This window comes from Fringilla coelebs, assembly GCF_963513975.1.
Source record: "Fringilla coelebs genome assembly, chromosome: 4".
Taxonomy (NCBI): Eukaryota; Metazoa; Chordata; class Aves; order Passeriformes; family Fringillidae; genus Fringilla; species Fringilla coelebs.
Window position 1 is genome coordinate 3,208,930 of NC_140032.1, and position 24,754 is coordinate 3,233,683.

The window sequence follows — 24,754 nt, forward strand, 5'->3', positions numbered from 1 at the left end:
GTGAGGGTTATGCACTACAGCCATGCTCAGCACAAGGAGTGCTGGGCTGTGTAATGAGTTAATGGCCTAACAACTGCAGTGTCTTTACATCTGCTGAATAAGTCACCTTCCTCTTTGCTTTTGCCTTCAGGCTCAGCTAACAGTGCTTTCAGATAAACACTTCTCCTCATGCAGCTGATGAAATAATGAAGGTTATTACATCTATTGAAAAAAGGCTTTTGAAACTCTGGATCAAAAAGTTTGCTGGTATAATTTTTTTTTGTTTTTTTTTTTTTTTTTCTCTTTTCATCATGGTAGATTCCTGAGCTGTAAAGGCCACAAAATTTTGTTTTGCAATTCAAACCTGGCCATCTCCAGTGAATTGGCAGGATAATTCCCAGCACCACAGCCGGGTCTTCTGCTGGGACCGGAGTGTAAATGTTTTGACAGATTGGATCCTGAGTTGAAAGCTTCAACCAGTATCCTCTCTGTCTTAAGAGGAAAGTATTTCAACAGCTGATTAGTGTCATTGTTAAAATTAGATATTTTATATTTGTTGTGATTTTTTTTCTGGCTTCTGCTCTTGGTTTCTCAATCTCACTTTGTGACTGCTTAGATTGAATTAATTTGGTGTCAGATTTTCTCAGTAAACACTTTCAGGCTGTGATGACAAACCTGTATTATAAACACATGTGTGTGCAGTGCCCCTTCATGTGTTGATAGTATTTTGAATAGCTGCACTCAAAATAATGAGGAAATAGTAGTGTGTTTATTTCTTGTGCTTCCATTTAGTCTTTCAGCTGACTCTTGTTGCTTTTATCCAAGTTCCTTTCGAACACGTGCAATATCATTACTTAGCTTTCTGGTTAGGGATGATGCTTAATCATCAAATAAAAACCTTCAGGGAATAAAGTGGTTCTGGTAAATTTTTCTGCTGGTCTGTGCAGTCAGCAGGGAATTTGTGTGTGTTGATGGTGCATTTCTCACCCTCCAGACTGGCTGTTACACTTGTTAGTGTGAAGGCTGTTGATTCAACACAATTTTAGAGCACTCAGAAAGGTCAGGTGACCTTTTAAACTGTCTGTAAGCTCCCTTCCAGCTCAGGCATCCTGAGACAGGAATGCCAGAGGTCAGCAGGATGGATCTCTCCTCCTCTCCATGCCCTCAAAGGCTGTGGGCAGCAAATGCCAGCTGAACACCTGAAATAGTGACAGGGGTGAGATGGGTCCCTCTGGGATGACCATGAATTTGGTCTAGGAATGCCAGCAGTCCCAGCTCATGGGTAAATGACAACCTGCTGTGTGATACAGATCTGAAGGAAGGTCACTTTTTAAAGATTAACCAATCCTGGTGGAAAACCCCAAACAGACCCCCAAATCCTGACCAACCTTCAGCCAAGCCTTCAAGCACTCAAGCCCTCTTTTCAGAGCATTGCCTTGCCCAGGTCTTTGTGTCACCAGGGCTACAACAATACTGCCACAGGAGAAGCTGGGTGAGCTAAGAATAGCAGATTTCCTTGAGAAATGCTTTTGTTTATTTTGGTTTTCTATTTTTAAATAGTTGGAGCCTTAGTGACTTTTTTTGAGGGGTCCTGGAAGAATTGCTTGGTCACAGAGCATTGTTGTAGTAAGGAGAGCAGTTGTGAACTGCCTTCATTCTCTGGCTTCTTCCTTGTGACCTGCAAGGTATTACTGGCAAAATAATGGGGGAAAAAAAAATCATGAAGTTGTGAACCCCACTGAACTTGTAGCAAGTACAAATGCTGGGAATGGAAACCCATGATTCTGGCTTGGTAGAATGATGCCCATCTCAGAAGATATATTTTTGCAAAGATTTGTCTGCTGAAAAACAGCAGTTATGTTCAAGATTTTTTTTTTTTTTTTTTTGGGAGGGGTTGGTTTTAAGGATTTTTTAAAAGGTCTTCATTTGGGTTTTTTTTTTTTTTGAGTGAAGGAAATGGACAGGAGTGAGAGGGGATGAATGGAGGGTAATTTCTCTTAAGGAGTCAGGGATAGAATGGTGATAGAGACTGAGAAAAGGGGGCAAGTCTGAAAGTACAAGTGATTAAAATATCCTGAGCGAGGCACTTAAAATCACAAGAGCTAAGAGGATTGAAGCTGTATGTTTTAGACAAAAGGAAGATGTGTATTTGGATATTTTCTTCTTGTGGGTAACCAGTGCCTCTTGGCTGTCTCACAGGAACGCTGTAAGCAAGACAAAGCAGGGGAATTTTACTTTGAGTGAAGCTGTGATTTTGTGTTACCCTTGCTCTTAGATGAACACCAAGTAAAATTACAGTCTGAGAGAGATTCATGGTACAACAGCCAACACACTTCTTACCCTGTGATTAAAAGAGAAAAGAAAAAAAAAAACCAAAAAAGAAACAAGCCTTTTTGGCAATCAGGATGAAGTAAAAAGCCAAACTGTCTTTGTGTCAGAGGACCTGGTAATATCCACTGGCTCGAGAGCCCTGACTGGTGTCTTGGCAAGTGCTGAAGGGAGAGCACTGCACACAATGGGTGACAGAACAAGAGCACACAGTCTCAAGCTGCACCAAGGGAAATACAGGTTGGATATTAGGAAAAAGTTTTTATGGAAATAATGATAAAGTACTGGAATGTTCTGCCCAGGGAGGTGGTGGAGTCACCATCCCTGGGTGTGTTTAACAAAGCCTGGCTGTGGCACTGGGTGCCAGGGTTTAGTTGGGGTGTTGGGCCATGAGTTGTTCTCGATGATCTTGGAGGTCTCTTCCAAACTGGTCATTCAGTGAATTCTGTTTTATGCGCTTGTCTCACTCATGAGCCTACCAGAGGGAGTAATTGATACTGAAATTAAGTGTAGTGGGGGCTTTCTCTATTTATACCACCTGTTCATTCCACTGGGGAATGTAGATCCTGGTTGGAAAGCTCAAGCTTTTGCTGAATTTTAATTGCCTTTCCCTGCTGATCATATGGTACAGGTTGTTGGCTAATTAAGGGTGGTTTCCAAATCAGGGTTCTGTACACACAAAATACCCTGCTATTTTCTCATCTGTCTAGACAGGTCACCTAATCCAGTATTAAAATGCTGAAACAGGAGGGAAAACATTTTCTAGGAGCTTTCATGTGAAGAATTCACAGGAGGTTGCCAATGCCAGGATGAGGAAAGCTGTGCTTAAATAACTGAACTAAACCTCTTCAATTTCTACTGGATATAGATGGCAGAAAAGATGTTCCTTTACTGTGGCAATGAAAATATATGGTTCAAAGTGTTATTGGGAGAATGAGAAGAGGAGAGGGTTGTAGAATGTCTGTGGGAGGGAATTCTCCCCTTCTGTTCTGCCCTAGTGAGACCCCACCTGCAGTGCTGGGACCCCCAACAGCAGAAGGACCTGGAGCTGCTGGAGAGAGTCTGGAGGAGGCCGCGGAGATGCTCCAAGGGCTGGAGCCCCTCTGCTCTGGAGCCAGGCTGGGGGAGCTGGAAATGTTCACCTGGAGAAGGGAAGGTTCCAGGGAGAGCTCAGAGCCCCTCCCAGGGCCTAAGCCCTACAGAAAAGACAGAGAGTGACTTTTTACACAGGCAGACAGTGACAGGACAAGGAGGGAACAGTTCTAAGCTAGAGAGAACTTTAGATTGGACATTAGGATGAAGGTCTTCCCTGTGAGGGTGGTGAGGCCCTGGCACAGAGTGCCCAGAGAAGCTGTGGCTGCCCCTGGATCCCTGGCAGAGTCCAAGGCCAAGTTGGATAGGGCTTGGACCAACCTGGGCTGGTGGAAGGTGTCCCTGCTCATGGGAGGGGTTGGAATGGGATGAGCTGGAAGGTCCCATCCTTGAGAATTCTGTGATCTACCTTCTGTTGGGCTGTGGCCGTTGGAAGCTGCTGCAGTGGCAGTTGGAGCTGATGCAGGGCCGGCTGGGACAAGCTGCAGTGGCAGAATCAGAGTTTGCACACACTGTGCAAATCCCTCTTGCAGGTGAGTCCACATAAGGGTGGATTGAGCTGAAGCTGTTTCAGTTGAAACCAAACATTTTCAAAAGAGTTGTCAGAGCTCCAGTGGGACCATTCTCCTCTTCATACCACTGCCTAAATCCCTGCTGACTGCAGTCTGGTGTCAGCTCCCTTACAGAGAGTGGATATTGTTTGGTCAACAGACATAAATTCTCTAAAATTCTGGAGAAAAAGGAACTCTCCAAATGAAACTGCTTCATTAGTTCCTGTGATCATACACTGCTGTAGGCCAGCAGTGTTTTAAGTTGACCCTTCTGGTGATGGAAGAGAGGAGTAGGAATCTTTGTCAGTGGCCAAGTGTTGGGAGAATTGAGGAAGAACTCAGAATGGATATCCATCCAGCAGTTTTGCAACAGGTAGAGGCAGCACACTAAGAGCTCCTTGGATATCTCTGGGGAGGGAGAGGCAAGGAACTGTGTTTGTGCTTTATCCAAATTACTGGGCATCAGCTGATTCCAGGGCTGATAAATCCTGGGCTTTGTGTTTATCCTTTGCAAGTTGGGACTCATGTCAGCTCAGGTCTGGAGGGGTAGGAATCTCTGCACCCTGTTCTTCGTGCTCCTGAGGGCAGGTGTGTACCACCCAGAACCAGGTAAATACATGCTGGCTTTTGTGAATAAAGACATCCTGCACTGGAAATCCTGCTCAGGGTTGAACCTTAACCATGGGTTCAGGCCATGGTCCCACCTACTAAAATGGTGTGATGGGACCTGAGAAATAAGGGTAGATAGCAGTAGAAAGGTGTCTGCTAGGAGTTTGCCAAGGAAAACAGGGTCCTGCTGGGAGGAGCAGTGGAATATATTGGTAGGTGGAGATTTGGGTAGATTTGGACTAGTCAGGACTGGTGTGGGTTTCAATCTCTCATCTAAGCCTGAGGCTGAGCCTGATGTGGCAGGACAGTGTTGGCTTCAGGGGCTGCATTTTGTGAAATTTTGAAGTGGCCCTTGTTGACTTCCATCACTTGAAACATATTCCTGTCTGTCCCATTTCTGTAATGGCTGGCTTGAGATCCAATGTCCTTGCTTTGAGCTAAATCCTCCTTACCTCCTCCCCTACTTAGAGGATCTGAAATTCAGGCTTTGTGGTTGCCACAGTGGCAAAGTGGAGCTTCACTGCTGGGTTGTGGAGCTTGTCAGCACTGGGGACGTGGTTCTCTTTCTTTTAAAAGTCTTCACCACAAAATTACCACTTTTGGAAGTTATATAAAAAGATGGGCGTTTGAAAGTCCTTTGACTTGTTTGGAAATAGTCTACATGGCATGAAAGGGTGGAGATTTCTGGAGTTCTTGGTGCTCCAGGCTAAAAAGTTGTTTTGCATCCCAGCTTGACCTCAGTTATCCTTTCTGTGCATCCCATGTTGAAAACTGGGTCTAACTCACCAAGTTTTTATTTTCTACCGGAATTCATTTCATCCCATGTTGAAGGCTGGGTCTAACTCACCAAGTTTTTATTTTCTGCCGGAATTCATTTTTGATCTTTTAACTGCAGAGGATAAGCTGGATCTGAGCTTCCTGAACACACCTGTCTGCTTCCTCCTACAGGTTCCTTAGAAAGAGAGCTTGGACGGCATGCAAAGTTGTGAAATATCTGCAGACAGCACGGATGATCCTCTTAGTAGTGGCCTACGGAGAAAGCGACAGCCTCGAATAGTCGTGATCGGTGCTGGGCTCGCGGGCCTGTCGGCAGCCAAGGCGCTCCTGGAAAGCGGATTCACGGATGTAACAGTCCTCGAGGCGACCGACCGCATCGGGGGCCGCGTGCAGAGCGTCCGACTCGGTGAGAATTTACACCTTGGGCTTCGGCTTTCTGGGTTTTTTTTTTGCTTTGTTCTTCTTTTTGATTTCAGGCTGATTTGGTGTGTGGGTCTGTGTCGGGTTTGTTGTTGCTGGAATGGCTCCTGAGGTATTAAAAGTCTCTTTTTCCCAGCCCTGAGACCAAAGAAGAAGTCGGGATTCCTCAGCTCTGGTTCTCAAGGTTGTTTATTTTCTCTTATCTAATAATACATTCTTTCTCTGACCTGCTGAGGTCTGTCCAGCAGGTCGGGTTGAGGCACACTGACTGCCCTCAGGGCAGTGTTGGCTTTTTATACTAAAAACTACCTGTACTTTATTTACAATAATTTTCCAATACCTATCACCTATGTTAGACAGTCTGTCTCTACTCTAAACCAATCCAAAGTTCCACCATCACAGCAGAAGATGGAGGACAAGAAGAAGAAGAAGGACAGAACACGCCCAGATTCCTCCATCTTGCCTCTTGAACCCCCATTCTAAAAACCCCAAAATTCTACATTCTCACCTGTGATAAATTCACTAACATTCTACTGAAACCCTTGTGGCTTGTAAATCTTTGCACAAAGTTGGTGACTTTTTCCCTGGGCTAAATTCAAAGGCACAGGTGTTTTTGACTCTGTGCCAAGGTCTCTGAGCCCCCTGCCAGGGTCTCGAGTCCTCCAGGGCAGCCAGAGGAATGTCCTGGGTTCTGACAGGTCTCAGTTTCATTTAAGGGGATGGTAAGCTCTCTTCACAGAGTAGAGAGACACAACAATGCCTTCTCTAGCTGGGGGACCCAAGGGCAGCTGGATCCAGATGTCAGGCACAAGAGTATAAACGACATGGACTGAAGAGAGAAAAAAATGAGAAGGATGGGACTTCATGAGCTGGGGCTGTAACTGGACAATTAGCTCCAATATGCTAATGGACCAAAACTTATAAAAATGTGAGATCTTGTGACCAAGCCCTCTTTTTGCCATCCAGGCAGAGCCAAAGCCGTGGCTGTGGTACTGCTGGGGTGTGGCCTTTGAAGGCCCTTCAGTAAATATCCTTTTATTCCCCTTAACTCTGTCTAGCCTCTGTTCCAGCTGTTTAAGGCATCAGCTTCTGGAGACCACGAAGGGACAGTGAGGCATCTGGAAATGGCATCAGCACCTGCAGAGGGCTGCTGGTGGGGTTTGTGTGGCCACGAGGTCAGATGAACCTTGGAAATGGGGTTGTGGGTGTGTATGAAATGGTTTGAGGTGTGGCAGTGTCAGGAGAGTAAATATTTAAATCCTTGGGTGCCTCTCGGGGTGGGTGGGTGGTTCTGTGCTGTCTCATGCCTCAGTTGTGACCCAGGGCTGCTCCAAACCCGTGTTTCCACGAAATAAAAGGTTTGGGTGGTTGTTTTCTCTGCACAGGAAGAGCTCTGTGTAACAGGTCTGTGACTGAGTAACTGTATGCAGACGGTTTCCACCCAGGTTTTCCAGCTTGACTCGTTCCCAGGAGCAGCCAGTAAATCTCCAGGCTGTTGAAGGGTTGTTTCTCAGGGCTTAGAGCCCTTGGAAAGGGGAAACCCCGAGCTGTTCTGCTTCACAAACAACCCCATTCATTTCCTTAGAACTAATTTACTGTCTAGGGCACTACCCACTGGGAATTAGGCTGCTGGAAAAACATCTTCAGTGTATCCCTTTATCCTGATTTTCATTTTTCCTACCTCTGCAGCCTCCTTTCTTAGTGTGTAATAAAGGTGCAGACTCTGAATATTTGAATGCCAGGTCAATTTAAAAATCTCTACAGGCAAAACTCCTGGAACAAACATTGTCCTTTGTAGCACAGGAGTCACTGAAGCTGTTCCTGGTATCCAAAAGGACACTGCCTGTCTCTTTTCTGCAGGAGGCATAAAGCTCTCTGCTCTTCCTGAATTGCTTTCCTGATTTCAATTAACTAATTCTAGTTCTGATCCCATTCTGGATGTTACCTTTGCCCTCTTGCTGCCCTGCTTTATTTTTATTTCTTAGGTGCTTACATCACTTACTGTGTTTTGCTTGATAAACTCACCACAGTAAATAAACAGCAGCCTCCTGTGAACTTGCAGAAGGGAAACCAATGGAAAGGCAGTTGGGAAAATGTAATCTCTAGAGGTTTGAGTAGGGCACTTTACACTTTTTTTCCTCTGCTGAGACTTGGCATAGAGGTTAGGATGGGAAGTGTGTCCTTTGCACACAATCCGCTGTATCAAAAATATCCTGGATGATGCCTGTGAGAGGAGGGAAGTGTGAAAGAGCTGAAATATTTGGGGAGCCACAGATCATTCTCCCAGTGCACCTGTGAAACACTTCTGGTGTTTTAGTACCGAGCCTGAACCTCTCATCTTTGCCCACCTTCACCAGTACCTCACATCTTCTCTGGGAATACACCTCCTCCTCATTAACACCTCTTAATTAACAGGAGAGGAGAGCAGGTGTTTCAGTCTGGAGGCAGTCTCAGAGTTTGTAGATGTAAGTGTTGCAGAACAGAGGCTGGCATCCAAAGTCTTAGTCTTTTATTAATGTTTTAAAATTCCAAACTGTCTTTTCTTATCTTTCTCTTATCTTCTCCTTATCTTCTTACCTGGCAGCTCTCAAGGTTGCCCTGTGTGGGTGTGGGCTGCAGTTCTCTGCCAAGGTAGATCTGTGTTCTGGCTCAGGCCTCTCCTGTCTGCACACTTGACTAAAGATCTGATTTAAATTTCAGCAGAACTACTAATTAGGAAGAAATTCTTCCCTGTCAGGGTGGTGAGGCCCTGGCACAGGGTGCCCAGAGAAGCTGTGGCTGCCCCTGGATCCCTGGAAGTGTCCAAGGCCAGGTTGGATGGGGCTCGGAGCAACCTGGGCTAGTGGAAGGGGTGGGAATAAGATGATCTTTAAGGTCCCTTCCAACCCCCAACCATTCTGTGGCATTGTGGCACCTTCACAGGGTTTTATCTGAATCCATCCCCCTCACTGAGCCACGACTTGTAGGGGACAGTATTTTCCCCCAAACTGTTGTTTCTCAGCGCAGGGGAGTAATTTGGATATTCACAGGTTTGATTCTAGCACAGGTGAGGCAGAGGGTTTGTGTGTTTGTGCACTGTGTGTTTCCTGCACATGACCTATTATATCTGTATCCACTGCAGCTATCTCACAACAGGATACCCAAGAAATGGCCAGAGCTGCAAAGGGAAATGTGAAAGTTGCCATCCCTATCCAGGAGTTGATGTACAATCTGTGTGTTTCTCTGTTTTGGTTTTTTGTTTTTGGTTTTTTTTTTCCTTCTTTTCGTTGTATGGCATGATTCATTCCAAATAGATTAATTTTGAACCTAAAATCCTTTAAGGCCCTGAAAGTAAATTGGCTGTTTCTGTTTAAAAGAATTTTATTTAATTTTACGCTTCTAAATAACTAATCATTTAACTTACACCTGGTGAGACCTGGCTTATCTGGGAGTGATGATGGTGAGCATGAATATTACAGACAAGAATTAGTTTTTAATTTGTTGGCATTTCATTATGCTCCACACAGCTCAGCAAGAGAACTTGGAGCACACCATCACTGTCACCAAGCACTAAGGCAGCAGCAGGACCTCTGGCAAATTATTTTCTTTGAAAAATCAGGTGTTTGAGCAGGATTGCTGTGCAGCACAGAAACTCCTGCCCTAGAGCAGGAGGCAGCATTCCTGCTGCTCCTTGGCTCAGCCTGAGCTGCAGGAGGATTGCATTAACCAGGGGGCTGCCACTTGCAATATTGATGAGCTCTGCCAGTGCTCAGTCACCTCCACCTGGCTGGGTGCTCTGGGGTGTGCTGGAGTCAGTGGCACCTGAAGTGTTCAGGTCTGTGTCTTGGTGCTGCTCTCTGGGGCAGGTGCTGTGGTGTACAAACCTCCTGCTGTAGTGCAGGTTTTGAAGGGCAGTCAGCACAGCTCTCACTGACAGAGGGGCTGCTTGGAAAATGAGATCTGTGGAGCTTCCCTCAGAGGCAGGGGCTCAGCCAAGGAACAGCATTCCTTGGAGCTTTCACCCTTTAAACCTGACTGCAGCACAGCTCAGTGCTGCAGTGCCTCTCTGTCTGAGCATACATTTACATGTTAAACAGCAAATGATAGCTGGAAACTGCACCATCCTTGCTTCAGCAAGCAGGATCCTATTAATTGTCCTGCTTAATCAGGCATTCCCACACTGCTGCAGGGGTGCTGGGAGATGCCCAGCTCTGTCAGCCTTTAAACTAGCTTTGGCCTTCTGAGAATCTGTCAAAATATGGGGGGATACATCACCCAAGCTTATTTTTAGCACCTTCTTTCAGCTGCTGAGCATCCCCCTATGCTCTCAACCCTGTCTGGCAGTGCTGGATTTGGGGGGAACAAAGCCCTGGTGCAAATCCTGATAGCTGTAAAGGATGGGGAGAGTGGGGCTCACCACATTCTTTGTGTTTTTCAAGTAGAGAGAGTACAGGTGATGAAAACAAAAAGCTTTTGGTGTTTAGCCTGACAGTGCCTCTTTCTAAAGAACCTGATATATACATCTCCAAAGGTATAAGCCTATTTACTCATTTGGGGAATGGAAATGCATGTTTTATTGCAGTTAATCCGAGGTGTATTTGTAAATAACAACCATTTTAGTCACAGGACAAGGTTCAGTATTCAGGCCAAGCTTGCAATCCACATTTTCCTCCATCTCCCTGCTGGCAACAACCTTGGTGAGAGCTGGGAACTGAGGAGGGCTGAATTTCTCCCTAAGTATCAGAGGTGTGTCACTGTGAGGGATCTTTATTGCAACATCCCATCCTTCTGGGCAGTACCCAAACCTGTATCCCAAAGGACCAGTTTGAAGAATGCTGGCATTGTGTCTAACAGAGAAAAACTCCCTTAAGGGATGTTCAAACATGTGCTGTCCTTGGGCAATTCTGCTTTTGCACATTTGATTCAGGGCTGAGCGTGAGAAGCTTCCAGGAAAACAAGCTTCCATAACCAGTTTGCTTGGCTTCCTCTCCTGCAGGGCATGCCACTTTTGAGCTGGGAGCTACGTGGATTCATGGTTCACATGGAAACCCAGTCTATCATCTAGCAGAAGACAATGGTTTGCTGGAAGAGACCACTGACAGCGAGAGGAGCGTTGGGCGGATCAGCCTTTACTCCAAGAATGGGGTGGCTTATCACCTCACCAACAGCGGGCAGAGGATCCCGAAAGATGTGGTTGAAGAATTCAGTGATTTATACAACGAGGTTGGTGTCCAGCTGCTTTGTCAAGTGGTAGATTTGGAGCACTGAGGCCCCCTTGGCAGTTAGAACATTCCAGGACAAAGGTAGAAAAACAGCGATGTCTTTTAATTTCGTTGGGGGAAAAAAAAAATCGATGCTAAGTTTTCTGTCATCTGCTTCACTGCACCCCATTTGTCCCTGATGTGGGATTAACTCTTTGTGGTGAGGAAGAATAATCTTTCCATCTTTGTAATCCATTTAATCACTTCCAGCAACTATTTCTGGGGAGATCCAGTAATTAATCCAGTACTTAATTAAAAGAATAGTGGAGTTGTGGTGGTGTTTGCAGGGGTTTTAGGACGAAGGAAGAGATGAGAATCTTGACTCTATGTTTCAGAAGGCTGATTTATGATTTTATTATATATATTATATTAAAAGAAAATGATAGATCAAAACTATACTATAAGAATAGAAGAAAAGATTTCATCAGAAGGCCAAGAAGGAAAGGAATGGAATGATAAAATCTTGTGACTGCTCACAGCCTCGACACAGCTGGCTGTCATTGGTCATCAAGTAAAAACAATTTCACATGCTGGGTAAACAATTTTCTAAATCACATTCTAAAGCAGCAAAACATGGAGAAGCTGAAGCTTCTCAGCTTCTCAGGAGAAAAGATCTTAATGAAAGGATTTTTCATAAAACATGTCTGTGACATGGAGGGATCAAATTGCTAAACAAAGTAGAATGCAAAACCTTAGCAACAACCAATACTGTTATCTCTGTGACTTTTTATTGGTTATAAATACTATGAAATACTGTGTGGTGTGCCAAAGTCAGTGCAGTTTCATATTAATTGAAAGGTTTTTTGGATCAGAAGGAAAGGAACATCTTTTCTGGGAGATTAAACCAGCATGGACTTCATTTGAAGGTTATTTAAACTCTTTTGCTTGCCAAAGTTAATTATAATTATTCCCCACATTTTTTTAATGCTGCTTGAGAAGTACATTTAGAGGGGTCAGTGCAGACTGTCTGGCCCTCCAGGTAATGTGATCTCTCAGTGGGTTGTAGAAAATGGAACAAAACATGAATATTTTCATCAGGCTGTAGCCGTGCCTAAAACCTTCAGATTTTCATCTGACAGCAAACTCTTCAGTATTTGACTCTTGGCTGAACACTCACTAGATTCAGGTTACTCTTGCATACTTTGTTTAAAAATATGTCTGGGAGCATTAGAAAAGTCACTGTGGCCTGTAAAGAATTATCAAGAATTGGGTGGGGAGCAGAAAAAGGGATTTTTTTTCTTTTGAAAAAATTTTTGGCACTGTCCTGTGTTCCTGAATTGGAGTCAGTGATGGGATGGCACAAACTCATTTCAGTTTGAGAGAGGAGTAATAGGAATTTCAAAGAAATCTTGTTTTGGGAAGGATTTGTTAACCTGTGGACAATGTCTTGGACAAGTGCAGGTGGATATAATTAATCTGAACAATTTTTCATATTACTGGATTAAAAAAAAACAAATGAGACTTTTTCCAGGCAAGAAAAAAGGACAGGTGAGATGTGTGTGGAGGAAGATTAACAGTAACTGGGGCTAGAAAGAGTAAATGAAAATACTGCAGTGTGCAGCATTATTTATGTAAATGGAACACTGCCAAACTGCATGCAGGGCTTGGTGATCATCCTGTCTGGAAGATGATAGGAAAATCTCCAGCAAAGGGAGGGCAGATTCCAGAATGAGAAGGGAATACAGAGATGAGAGCCACTTAGCTTTGAGATAAACGCAGTAAGATAAAGGCCATAACAAGGTACCTGTGTTTTAGAAATGATTAATTTGGTAAATCTACCCTTTCTTTTAAAGGGGAGAGAAAGGGGCAGCCAGTGACATGAGAGAACAGCACATTAAAAGTTAATCTTCTTTACACAACACCTAATTAGCTTATCATTGCCACAGGATATCTTTATCACTAAGAGACAGAAAAGGCTTTCACATTTATGGCTTGTAAAAATGTCTGCAGCCACTCGTGGTGATAAAAAATACTTAAGGGACAGCTGGAGCCAAGCAGGGGACATCAGCCAGCCCCTTAATTGCTCTTGCTGGGAGGGGCTTTCTCTGCCTTCCTCCAAAGCCTGCTGGAATTTCTTGCAGGAGCAGCTCATGGTTTTGTGGAGCTGCTTGTCTCAGCCTCTTCGGGGTGCCAGGCTGGAGGATCTGCACTGATTTGAGGCTTTTGGCCGTGGTTTATTCCCTGCTCTGCCTAGGAAAAGTGGGAATTCAGGCAAGCTATGTGATCTCATAAAAATACCCAGTTAAAATGGCTGTAGGAAAAACAAGTGCCCTGGAGGGAGGGCAGCCAGGAGCAGGCGTGTGGCTTTGGGGACGTTTTCCTCTGGCATAAGGTGCAGAGGGTGTTCCACACATGCTGAGTGTGGCAGGGGTGTTTCTGCTTTGTGTTTTGGGGTGTCCCCAACTTCCCCAGCATTACTGTGAGAGTGCTGAGAACCTGGCACAGGGTGCCCAGAGAAGCTGTGGCTGCCCCTGGATCCCTGGAAGTGCCCAAGGCCAGGCTGGACAGGGCTTGGATCAGTTTGGTTTAATGGAAAATGTCTCTGTCCATGGCAGGGCAGTTGGAACAATACAATCCTCCGTGTCCCTTCTAGCCCAAACCATTCTGTGATTCTGTGAGGGTTTTTTGCGTGTTCATTAAAGCTTATTAACTTTTTTTTTTTTTTTGTCAAAGCTCTGTTTCTTTAACTGGCGGTGAAATGAATGCTGGGGAGGAATAGTAAGAATTTTCAGTTCTGCATCTCTTTTTTTTTTTTGGGGAGGCAAGTTTTGTGATTGGTTTTGTTAAAGCATTTTGAAGTTGTCCAGGATAAAAAGTCATCTTACAGATCACTAAATTCTGAAGTCAGGATCTTCCCTTGTCTCACAGGAGCTCCCAGGCCTTCCTCAGGTTTTTATTAGCAATCCCACCATCAGGTCATCTCATCCCTTCAGAGGAGGCTGAGATAGCAAAGGCTGTGACACACCCAGTCCTGAGCTGAAAAGAAAGAACCCCCCCACAAAACAGCCAGCAACCCATGATGGATGCAAAGCCTAATCAGGGATGCAGGACTGGCATGAACAGTGGAAAATGTATCCCTGAATGAGCAGGGCTAAATTTGTCACCATTCCAAAGGCCTGCCCTCTGTGCACAGCTCCCCCTCACTCACACCCGGCCTGGCTTTGCCTGCAGCTGCTGCTGGGGCTCCACCCTGTGCCTTCACCCCTTTCCAGCTGGGTCTCTCTAGCCCCAGTTATCATCTGGACACCAGATTCTAGGGAATTCAAAGTGCAAGGGGTCTCCCTCGGGTTTCACTGGGGCATGTGGAGTCTCTGAAACTGCATTTTAGCAAGGCAAGGTCTCTCTGTGCTGAATTTTCCTGGAGTGAAAGGCAGAGCACCCCTGTACCTCCAGAGCTTTGCCTCACTAATTCATCTGGAAGGTCCTTAGGCTTTTTCCAGGCACTGATCCAATCTTTTTTGGCTGCCTTCTTCTACCTCAATACAAGTTTTGCTGCATTTTTGTTTGCAGTAGCTTGAATTTTTAATAGCTGTAGGGATGTCTCACAGGAGCCTTTATTTGGTTACGAGGAAATGGATCAGTCAGACTGCTTGAGGACTGCTCAGCTCTTCATTTCTCCAGAAGAAAGTTCCTTGGCTGTTGCCCTGCACTGGGGTCAGTGAGGATTTGTCATGAGATTGACTTAGGCGACCTGAAGTCTCCTTGTGGAAGGAGGGCAATGCCTTCAAGGAAGGTCTCAAGTCCTGCAGAGCATCCACCTGTATTCCCAACCACACGTTACCAAGGGAAGCACCCTGAAACGGGGCAGGACTTTTAGGATTGTCCTCCTTAGCCTGTGTGCTGTGTGGGGCTGGCACTGCTCAGGGTCATTGTCACTCCATTTGGTCAGTCTCCAAAAGGAAAGAGGCACCAGCACAGGGAGGTTCCCCAGGGTGTGATGCTCGCATCATGTATTTGTCATCTTCCCACCTTCCTCTCCATTCCTTCTAGGATAACTGGGGGAATCCTGGGGCTGGGAGAGGATTTTGGCTCCTCTTGCTTATGCTACATCTGTATGACTGGGGAAAATAACCACAGTGGGACCTCTGAGGGTAATGTCTGCACCTTTGGGGTCTGTGTGTGTGATTGACTCCTCAGAAAATGTGAACAGGGACAATTTATCTTGAAGTTGTTCCTCTGTCCCTGCTAATTCCTCATTTCCCTTTCCAGAGAGGTGTTTAAAGCCAATTCCCAGGTATTAGTGAGAAGTGGGAAGTGGTGAGCTGGACAGGTGAAATGCAGCTGAAAAATCACAGTCCATCACTGCCTGATTTAGGAGAAGTGCCTGCTTTTACTTCAGCTTTTCAGCAAGGATGTGGTCCCTAAAGAGCTGCTTCCCAGGAACCCTCCCTTTAACAATCAGCTAATTAATGGCCTTGTTATCTGTCAGCTTTCTCCTGTGTGCTGCAACAGCTTCTGGGGGAGGGATGCAGCCAAAGAATGAGAACGTTTTTCATCCTCCACACCCCCACCCCATGCTGGGCTTCCTGCCATCCCCAATTAAGCTCCAGTGCCTTGCCTTGCAGTTATCATGGACAGCAGGACCAAAGGGCCACCGAGAGTCACCGTTCCCTCCCTGCCTCTATTGCAGTGGCAGATGTCTGGCCTGGGAACAGCACAGCCCAATCTCCATCAGGGCTTTTTACTGGACAGGGATTAAGTCACAGCAGTTTTTAAGCCAAGTGAGCAAAAGACAATGCTGGGCATCGTCAGCGGCGCTGACAGGAAGGAGTGTGGATGGGGATGTGCTTTCCTGACCTCCTTCAGTGAGGAGAAACTTCTTTATTTAGCTTTGTTCTTCCTAAGAAACTGCTTTTTCCTGTGGTGGAGGAGCACGTAGGTAGTAAATAAACACGTGGAGGAGGAAGCCTGTAGGTAACAGAGGGGACATCCCTGCTGGAATCCACATTCCCTGCACAGACCCTGGTTGTGGGATGCCCCAAAGAAGAAAGAAGACAGAAGATGGCAACTGAAGTGAAACTGTTTTAGAACTGTGGACATTCAATTAACTCCTTTTAATTTCTTACCTTCAACCCCTTCTGTGTTGCAGACCCAGGGGGGTGGAGTTGTTCAGCACAGAGAAGAGAAGGCTCCAGGGAGACCTTCCAGCATCTTCCAGGGCCTGAAGGGGCTTCAGGAGAGCTGGAGGGGGACTTTGGACAAGGGGAATGGCTTCCCACTGCCAGAGGGCAGGGTTAGATGGGATATTGGGAAGGAATCGTTCCCTGTGAGGGTGGGGAGGCCCTGGAATGGATTTCCCAGAGAAGCTGTGGCTGCTCCTGGATCCCTGGAAGTGTCCAAGGCCAGGTTGGATGGGGCTTGGGCAAGTGGAAGGTGTCCCTGCCCATGGCAGGGGTGGGACTGGATGGGCTTTAAGGTCCCCTCCCACCCAACCATTCCATGATTCTCTGAATTCCCTGGAGGATTGTGCATAAGCCTTCAGAATGAGGGAAGAAAGAGTGCTTAGAATTAATGGTTACTTGAGATCTCTTTTTTCAGTCAGGCTTCCAGTACCACTTGTTCTGTCCCAGCTCAGGGGAACTTTAGAGTGAGAAATGTTTAGGTCATCCTGCTGGGATGTGAGATTGCCAGTGGTAAGAGATGGGAGTTGATGCAGTCTGTCCTTTGGTTTTGCTCCTGCTTGTATCAGATTTATGATAATAGAAAAGCAAAGGTTGGCTGGACTGGCTGTGGTGTAACTCTCCTTGCTGGACATGGATTCTGGTTTGGACACAGAGAGATTTAATAGGGTTAACTAGAATATCAAAATCTTTCAGGTCATCCTGTTGCTACCTTTCCTCAGGATCTTTGAGGGAAAGCCCATTTCTACTCTCTCAGGAACCCTGCTGCTGAAATGCTGAAATGATGAGAGGCCTATGGGTTTTCAGATATCACAAGTGCCTGTTCCCAGTGACCCCAGGGGTGGTCCCATAGGAATGACAATGCTTTACCCATCTGGGGAGGGATAACCTGGATAATTCCAACTCCATACAGCACAATTTTGCTTCTGCTTCATTGGGAATCTACCTTAAATGAGGTGTCCTAGTGAAGCTTTTCCACAGCTTCTTACACAGGATGTGTTTGCTGCTCATGTTCATTAAAACATACATTTCAAGCATCTTTTTCATTCATTTATTCTGACCATATATCTCTCAATGTAGGACCTTCTCCTTTTGCTTCTTGCCTACAACAGCTTTACCTCCTGTTCTTCCTCAGATGGTTCAGCACCCCCAAGAATCAGAATATCCTGAGTTGGAAGTGATTTAGGAGGATCATCGAGTTCAGCTCCTGGGCCTGCACAGGAAAACCCCCAAAGTCACACCTTGTGTCTGAGGGTGTTCTCCAAATGCTTCTTGAACTTAAAAAGCAAGGAAATAAGAGGAGAAATAAGAAATCCTGATGTGATGTAACTTTCCTGCTGTCTGATCAATGGGATGGCACCTCCAGGAAAGACTTTCCTTGATGGTTACAGCACAGAGAACTTGTGCCTTCCTGCTCTGCTCCCTGTGGGGCAGTGAAGAATATAATGGTTAACAAAAACTTAGTGAGGCTCACTTCTCCTGTGGGCCAAGTGGTGGCTGGGTTTTAGCAGGGCTTTGCTTGTCCTGTGAGTTTGTTATCTGCTTACAGAGCTCAATCAGCTTATGAAAGCCGAGCTGATTGTGCTGACGCAAGGTCTGTGCAGCCCGGACCTGCTGCAAGTGCTTGTGGCCTCAGAAATCCGGGGACCTGAGAACCAGGGGATGCTGGAGTTGCCAAAGTTTCCTTTGCTGTAAGCCTTTGTTTGATACAGGACATTGGGACCCACCTTTCTTGTCTGGGAATCTCCTTGGAATGGCCATGTCCCAGGCAGTGTCTGCAATTCTCTTCTGTCTTTACCAGTCCCACTCATTTTCCTTGTGATTGTTTCTTCTCTGTTTTTATCATTTATTTCACCCCCCTTTTTTTGGTCATTCTTTCATTTATTTTCTTCACTTTTCTCCTCATCCCTTCTCTGTCAACTCACCTTCCTCCATTTGCTCACAGTCCTCCTCTATCTCACTCCTACCACTGCAATGTCTTTATCCTCCTCCCTTTCCTCCTCTTCCCTCTATTTTGCCTCCTCAATTTCACTTTATTCCTAAAACCCAAGATAAAATCAAGCTCTTGGGGAAAATTGGAGTGGGAAGAACATAAACCATAGTGGATTAGCCCTATCAGCAAGGAATGGAAAGCTCCAGGAGCTTTTTGAAGGCAAGGCCTGCCACAGTTTTTTGCCAGCTTTGTATCAGATATTTACTGTAGCTTTCAACTTCTTGGCATATCCAAATCATCTGTCTCCAAAAAATGACCATAAGGTGTAATCAAACCATCTTTGACAGGAAAAACTCCTCAAACAGAGATGTAAGAGTATTGTGCACCCTGTGGCATGATGTGAATGAGAAGGGGACACATTCTGGACAAACAACTCATTAATGGGATGTGCTGCATTTCTGAGAGGCATCTTTTGAAAGCTTTCCTGTGTTAAAAGATTCCTCTTGAGGTTTTTTTTTTTCCTATAAAAAGGAAGAGCCATGATGCAATTGCAGGCTCTTCTGGCAATATTGTAGATAGAAATATGAGTTTTTCCAGACATCCACAAGCAGAGGGCTGAGGTGGATTGTGTTTCCTTGCCTTTACGTAGCTTGTATGGAAAACTGGGATTAAAAAACCCCAGGAATATCTTCAAAGAAGAGCAATTTTTTACAAGGGATTTTTACTGTGGCTCCTGCTGAGGGGCTCTTGAGATGTCACTGCTTTCCATGGATTTCTGCCTCTCCTGTGCTCAAGTAAAATGTGTGTGCATACAGAATTCCATTGCTGTTTGTTGCTTCCTGATTTCATGGGATGTTGGAATCCAAAATGCAGGGAGTTCTCAGAACTGTAAGCTTAGAATTAAACACAGGATTTGATCTGAGACCTTGGAAAAGGCTTCCAAACTTAAGTACTAGAAGTGAATACGTGGATTTGTAGTTTTAAGCAGAAGTTAAAAAGAGGAAAGTTTAGAGTTTTAAAATTTAGGATATAGAAAAAATAAAAGTAGTTACAAAGATAAACAAGAAGTTTAGAATACAGTACGGTAGGTTTATATATCATAACATAATTAACTAAGAAAGCTTACACTGTAGCATAAATCCATAAAACGAAATATTTAAGGATTAAGTCAAAAACATAAATATCTTTATTAACAGTGTTTTATTAATCAATAAATCCTTAAAAGGTCTTATAACTAGAGGTCTTGTGACCTTCTAAACCATGCAGTAAAGATGTAAGCTCACCCTTCCCGTCGATGTAGAATATAAGAAAAATAAATCACATCATCTAAAAACCTCAAAAATCCCATCACTAACTCATTCAAAATTCCTTCCAAAATCCCCATAAATGGGACAACAGAAAAACAACTGTGAAACTGAATTCACCCACTCTGGTGGATTCCTTCTAAATAATGGAGAGGGTGGAAGGGCTGGTGTCAACCTGGGATTGCACCTGGGACACGGAGGTGGGAGAAGAGCTGGTGCTTTTTATCAGATGTGAGAAAGGAGGAGGTGAATGTGCTGGGTTGGGACAGCTGAAGGCCCATCCTGCTGGATGATCCCATCCTTGTGTCCTGTCTCTGGCCAGGTCTATAACCTGACTCAGGAGTTCTTCCAACGAGGTAAACCAGTCAATGCTGAGAGCCAGAACAGCGTGGGCGTTTTCACGCGGGACGTCGTGCGCAAACGCGTCAAGGCCGACCCGGATGACACGGAGGCCGTCAAGAGGCTGAAACTGGCCATGATCCAGCAGTACCTGAAGGTAGGTGTGCACATCATTGGGGTGTTTTGGTTTTGGAGCAAACAAATCCCCAACCTCAGGCACCTGGCTGAGCCCTGCCCAGCCCTGGAAATTGCTTTCTGTGCTCTCTTGCAGTTTGTGTTTCTGTTGACAACTTTCCCTCCTGATGCAGATCCAAAGACAATGGGCTGCAAGAAATAATACCTTTACTCTTTTTTTTTCCTTACCTTAAAACCCCAGTTGTCTTAATAGAAGAGGCTTTCCTAGGCCTTGTTAATTTTTCTGGTGTGATTTAGGGTTTTTTTGCCACCTGAAGCTACTCTATTGTCAGGTTCTTTTAGTAATGTCTTATCTGGTGACTTACACCTGCACCCTCTGATCCTGCCTGAGTGTTTTTTACCTCTCAGAGACCAGAAGAAATGTAACTTTGATGCTAGTAATTTGCTGAAGAAATCCCAAGAAAGCATTTTGAAGGTAAAGCAATAAAATACAAGATAGACTATATAAAACCAGCTTTCCACATGGCTTCCATAGTTCTTTTTATCTCCTAGGTGCCTTGGCTAAATGAGTTCTCTGTGGGATGAGGAGTTAATGCTGCATCAAGCACTCCACGAGTAAAGTGTATCAGTCATTTTTATTTCAATTATAATGACTTAAAAACTTCTGAAATGAGGCAGGGGAGGCAAGCAGCGCTTTGTCATGTGTTCACTGTTTTGAGGTGGGAAGCTAAACCAAAGAGAAATAAAGACCTAAGGAGTCTTGCAGGAGATTTGAGATAAAGCTGAAGTTTGAACCCTGGTGTCTTGAGCCTGATTTCTCAGCATCCTCACCCAAAACCTTTTCTCACAGGCTGTCTCCACAGCTGCCATGTAAAGCTCAGTTATTTATTGTATTACCCATCTAGCAGCACCCATGCAGAGAGGGTTAAGTCATTGGATACAGCTCTGGGCTTCCTGGTGGTTTTTCCTGTGCTTGCTCCAGGCTGCCACAGTCAGAGCTGTTTCTGCAAGTCTTGCAAATCCCTTCTCATGCAAATAACTGAGAACAACAAAGCTTCTCATGCTTTACACTATCAGATGACAGAGTGGGGATTAACCTGTATTGGGTTAGAGTCTTGGTAGTTGTTTGTTTTTCCCCCCTGGCATTTTGCCTTCATGGTTGAAAGAATCAAACAGCCACCAGTGTTTAACTTCATAGAGAGTGAGGAGTGTCCTGTTGGAGCATCCAGGCAGGGTGAGGATCCTGCTGTGTGCCACGGGTTTTGTGTTGTGTCACCCTGGGGGAGGTCTGGGAAGTGCTTGGGTAGGTTGGAACTGCAGCACAGTCCAAAGATGGGTCTTCACTCAGTCCCCACTGGAGTCATCAGGCAGTGACCAGGACAGGGAAGGCACCTGTTGGTCCCTGCAGGCACAGGAGCAGCCTGAGAGCTGCTGGTACAACCCTGACTTTTTGGCTTTGCCCCAGCACAGGGATTGCTGCCCTGCACCAGGGTGCTCCGCAGGGAGAAGGTCTAGGCTTGTCAGGCTTCCAAGCACAGTCGTTAAAAGTGTGGAAAGGTCTGGAAAATAGGCCAAAGGTTGAGGCAAGGAATTGTAATATTCCTTAAAATGCTTAGAGAATTACAGTGTGTGAGCAATTGTGACTCCGGTGATGTGAAGATTTTAAGATCACCGTGTCCCGTGCATCAGGATTATCATTAGAAGCTTATCACAAGACAGGCCAAACATCCTGCCTTTGTTCCAGGGATTGTTGGGAGCTGCAGCTATGCTTAATACTCCTACAAACATTAACCAACAGGTTAATGGATCTAAAGCTTTGGTAATCACATCAAACACACGTGGCTCACATCTTGGCATTTCCCTTTTCCGTCTCCTTTGGTTCCTCCTGTGCTGGGTCCTCTCATCTCTGGCAGATTGTTAGCTGGCTGATTGCTGACTGTTTGACAGTATGCTGAAAGCTGCAGACAGCACAAAGAGCTGCCAGAAATTTTTTGTGGCTCCTTGTAGGAACATTTATTAGCGTTGGAATGAGCATCTGATTAACACAGCTCCAGGTTCTGCTGTAGGAGCACCAGGCAGCAGGTCCTGGCCACTGCAGAGGGTTTTAGAGGATAGAAACCAGAACTTTAACCCAGAATTATGCAGAAGCAAAGACATGGTGGAATTATAGATTCAGAGAATGGTTTGGGGTGGAAGGGACCATCCAGTTCCATCCCCTGCCGTGGGCAGGGCACCTTCCACTATCCCAGGTTGCTCCAAATCCCATCCAGCCTGCCTTGAAAACACTTCCAGGGCTGTGGCAGCCACAGCTTCTCTGGGCACCCTGTGCCAGGGCCTTACCGCCCTCACAAGGAAGAATTTATTCCTCCTATCTAATTTAATTTGACCATCAGTTTAAGGCCATAATTCTTTCTCCTGTCACTCTATGGCCTTGTCCAAAGTCCCTCTCCAGCTCTTTTGTAGCACCTTTAGGTACTGAAAGATGTCAGGAGGTCTTGCCAGAGCTTTCTCTTCTCCAGGCTGAACAGCTCCAGCTCTCAGTTTGTCTTCAGAGGAGCTTCAGCCCTCTGAGCTCTGAATGATGCAACTCCAACTCTTTACCATGACAAAATGGTTTCTCTGGTTGCAAGAAAGGCTGAGGAGTGATTTTTGTCAGATCCTATGGCCAAGCACTTCTTTACTAGCAAAACTAATCTGGTTTCAGAGTGGAATTCATCACTCTCATCTCATGCAGCTCCTCTGTGCCCTTGCAGAGCTGTGCTGTGGCTAAAGGAGTTGCTCTGTGGCAATGTTGCTTTTGTGTTGCTTTTCTTTAGGTAGAGAGTTGTGAGAGCAGCTCCCACAGCATGGATGAAGTGTCGCTGAGTGAATTTGGGGAATGGACCGAAATCCCCGGGGCTCATCACGTCATTCCTTGTGGTTTCATTAAAATCGTGGAGATCCTGGCCCGCTCCATTCCCAAGTCTGTCATTCAGCTCCGCAAGCCGGTCAAGTGCATCCACTGGAACCAGTCGGTCAGCAAGGAGATTGAGAGGGTGGCTGACCACAACAGTGACCTCCCCGAGGAGAACAAGGGCTCCAACGTCTTCGTAGAGTGCGAGGACTGTGAGTTCATCCCAGCTGACCACGTCATTGTGACTGTGTCCCTGGGAGTCTTGAAGAAGCGCCACGAGAGCCTGTTCCATCCCCGCCTGCCTGAGGAGAAGGTGATGGCCATTGAGAAACTGGGAATCAATACCACTGACAAGATCTTCCTGGAGTTTGAAGAGCCTTTCTGGAGCTCTGAGTGCAACAGCATCCAGTTTGTCTGGGAAGACGAGGCAGAGAGCGAGAGCTTGACTTATCCTGAGGAGCTGTGGTACAAGAAGATCTGCAGCTTTGATGTGCTGTACCCACCCGAGAGGTACGGCCACGTCCTCAGTGGCTGGATCTGTGGAGAAGAGGCTTTGATTATGGAGAAGTGTGATGATGAAACTGTGGCAGAAACCTGCACCGAAATGCTACGTAAATTTACAGGTCAGCCGTGCTCTGGTGGGAGAGGGAGTGTGGGGCTGGGGAATCAAATAACCACGAGGAAGGAAATGCTTTAAAGTCATTTTTAGTTCTTTGGCATTTTGTGTCCCTTTGAATGTGCGTGTGCTTCCAGCATAGCTCCTGCTTGGGTGTGCCTGAGAGCTATTTATACAGAGGGGCTGATAAACCAGCTCAGGAAGCGATGGGCAGAAGTGCTGGAGGATTCCACATCCTCTGCTTTGTTGAATCACAAATAACTCTTCAGCAGCTGAAGCTGTTGGGCTCTGAGGGCTGATCTCAGCTGTGGAGAGCAGCATGGCCCCTTCAGATATTGAACCTGTTTAGATCAGCTGAGGTGTGGTTGAACACACCCCTGACTTCCATTCAGTATCACATCGATGGGAATAATCTCCAAGACCTAAATTTCAAAAAATGCATTGATCTTGAGAGTTCCCATTTTCTGGGTGCATCACTGAAACCTTCCTGGACTTCACGGATTTCATGTGCTGTGATCACACATCACTTTAAGGGCAGCAGTTGGACTGAGGCAAACCTCTCAGTGTATTACACTTAGAAATCCAAATGAGATCACTTAAAGCAATAACACTTGGATGCTGGGCTTCAGTTTGTCCACAGTCACTTCTCTAGAGGTCACACACCTTCCCAGGAAAAGGGATTTTTGTGTCTGAGAGTCTTTGGCATCCTCTGATGGGAGGCACTGTGCAAGTGCAGGTGTAAAGTAGTAACACTGAAAGAAACAGTGGTGGACTTAATAGCAGTTTTGAAATAAAGGTTTTGAATTGATACAGAATTGCAAGCAGTTATAAGACAAGCATCCTCCAAGGTTAAATGTAGTTTGTGCTATTTTAGAGATGGCTCTTGTGATTAAATTATTTATATTTTCCTGCTAGCTGGTGTTAGCCCAATCTCAGCACTCAGGGGGTTTCCAACCTTACTCTTGTCCATGGAGCTCCAGCTAACTGGAGAAATTTATCTTCACAAGTGCAGCTTTCCCCTGTCCTTACTGACCATTTGCTACCAACAACATGGAGATCCAGAGAGTCACAGAATCACAGAATACCCTCAGTTGGAAGGGACCCATCAGGATCATCCTGTCCAGCTGCTGGCCCTGCACAGGACACTCCAACAATCCCTTTGTGCCTCAGAGCATTGTCCAAATGCTTCTTGAGCTCAGTCAGGCTTGGTGCTGTGACCATTCCTTGGGGAGCCTGTTCCAGCACCTCTGGGTGAAGAACCCTTTTCCTGAAAGGGCCCTGGAATCTGAGGACTTCCTGCATAACTGACTACAGCCAAAAGAGTCTTTACCACTCTCTGCAGGAGCTGCAGGGTAGAGACTCTGGATTCAAAAGCTCTGATTTAGTGCCCAAGCTTTCATCCTCGTTTCAGGTGTGCC

The 24,754-nt window shown here is 45.6% G+C and overlaps 1 protein-coding gene across 1 annotated transcript in view; it reads left to right on the forward strand.

Annotated features, from left to right (window-relative positions):
• The window catches only part of SMOX (spermine oxidase), a 51,838-nt gene that overhangs the window by 20,514 nt on the left and 6,570 nt on the right, over window positions 1-24,754 (forward strand). Inside the window, exons 2-5 of the mRNA XM_084205189.1 lie at window positions 5,508-5,742; window positions 10,732-10,958; window positions 19,676-19,849; window positions 22,644-23,343. Coding sequence (XP_084061315.1) covers window positions 5,535-5,742; window positions 10,732-10,958; window positions 19,676-19,849; window positions 22,644-23,343 — 1,309 coding nt within the window. The 5' untranslated portion in view covers window positions 5,508-5,534. The remainder of the gene's footprint in view (window positions 1-5,507; window positions 5,743-10,731; window positions 10,959-19,675; window positions 19,850-22,643; window positions 23,344-24,754) is intronic.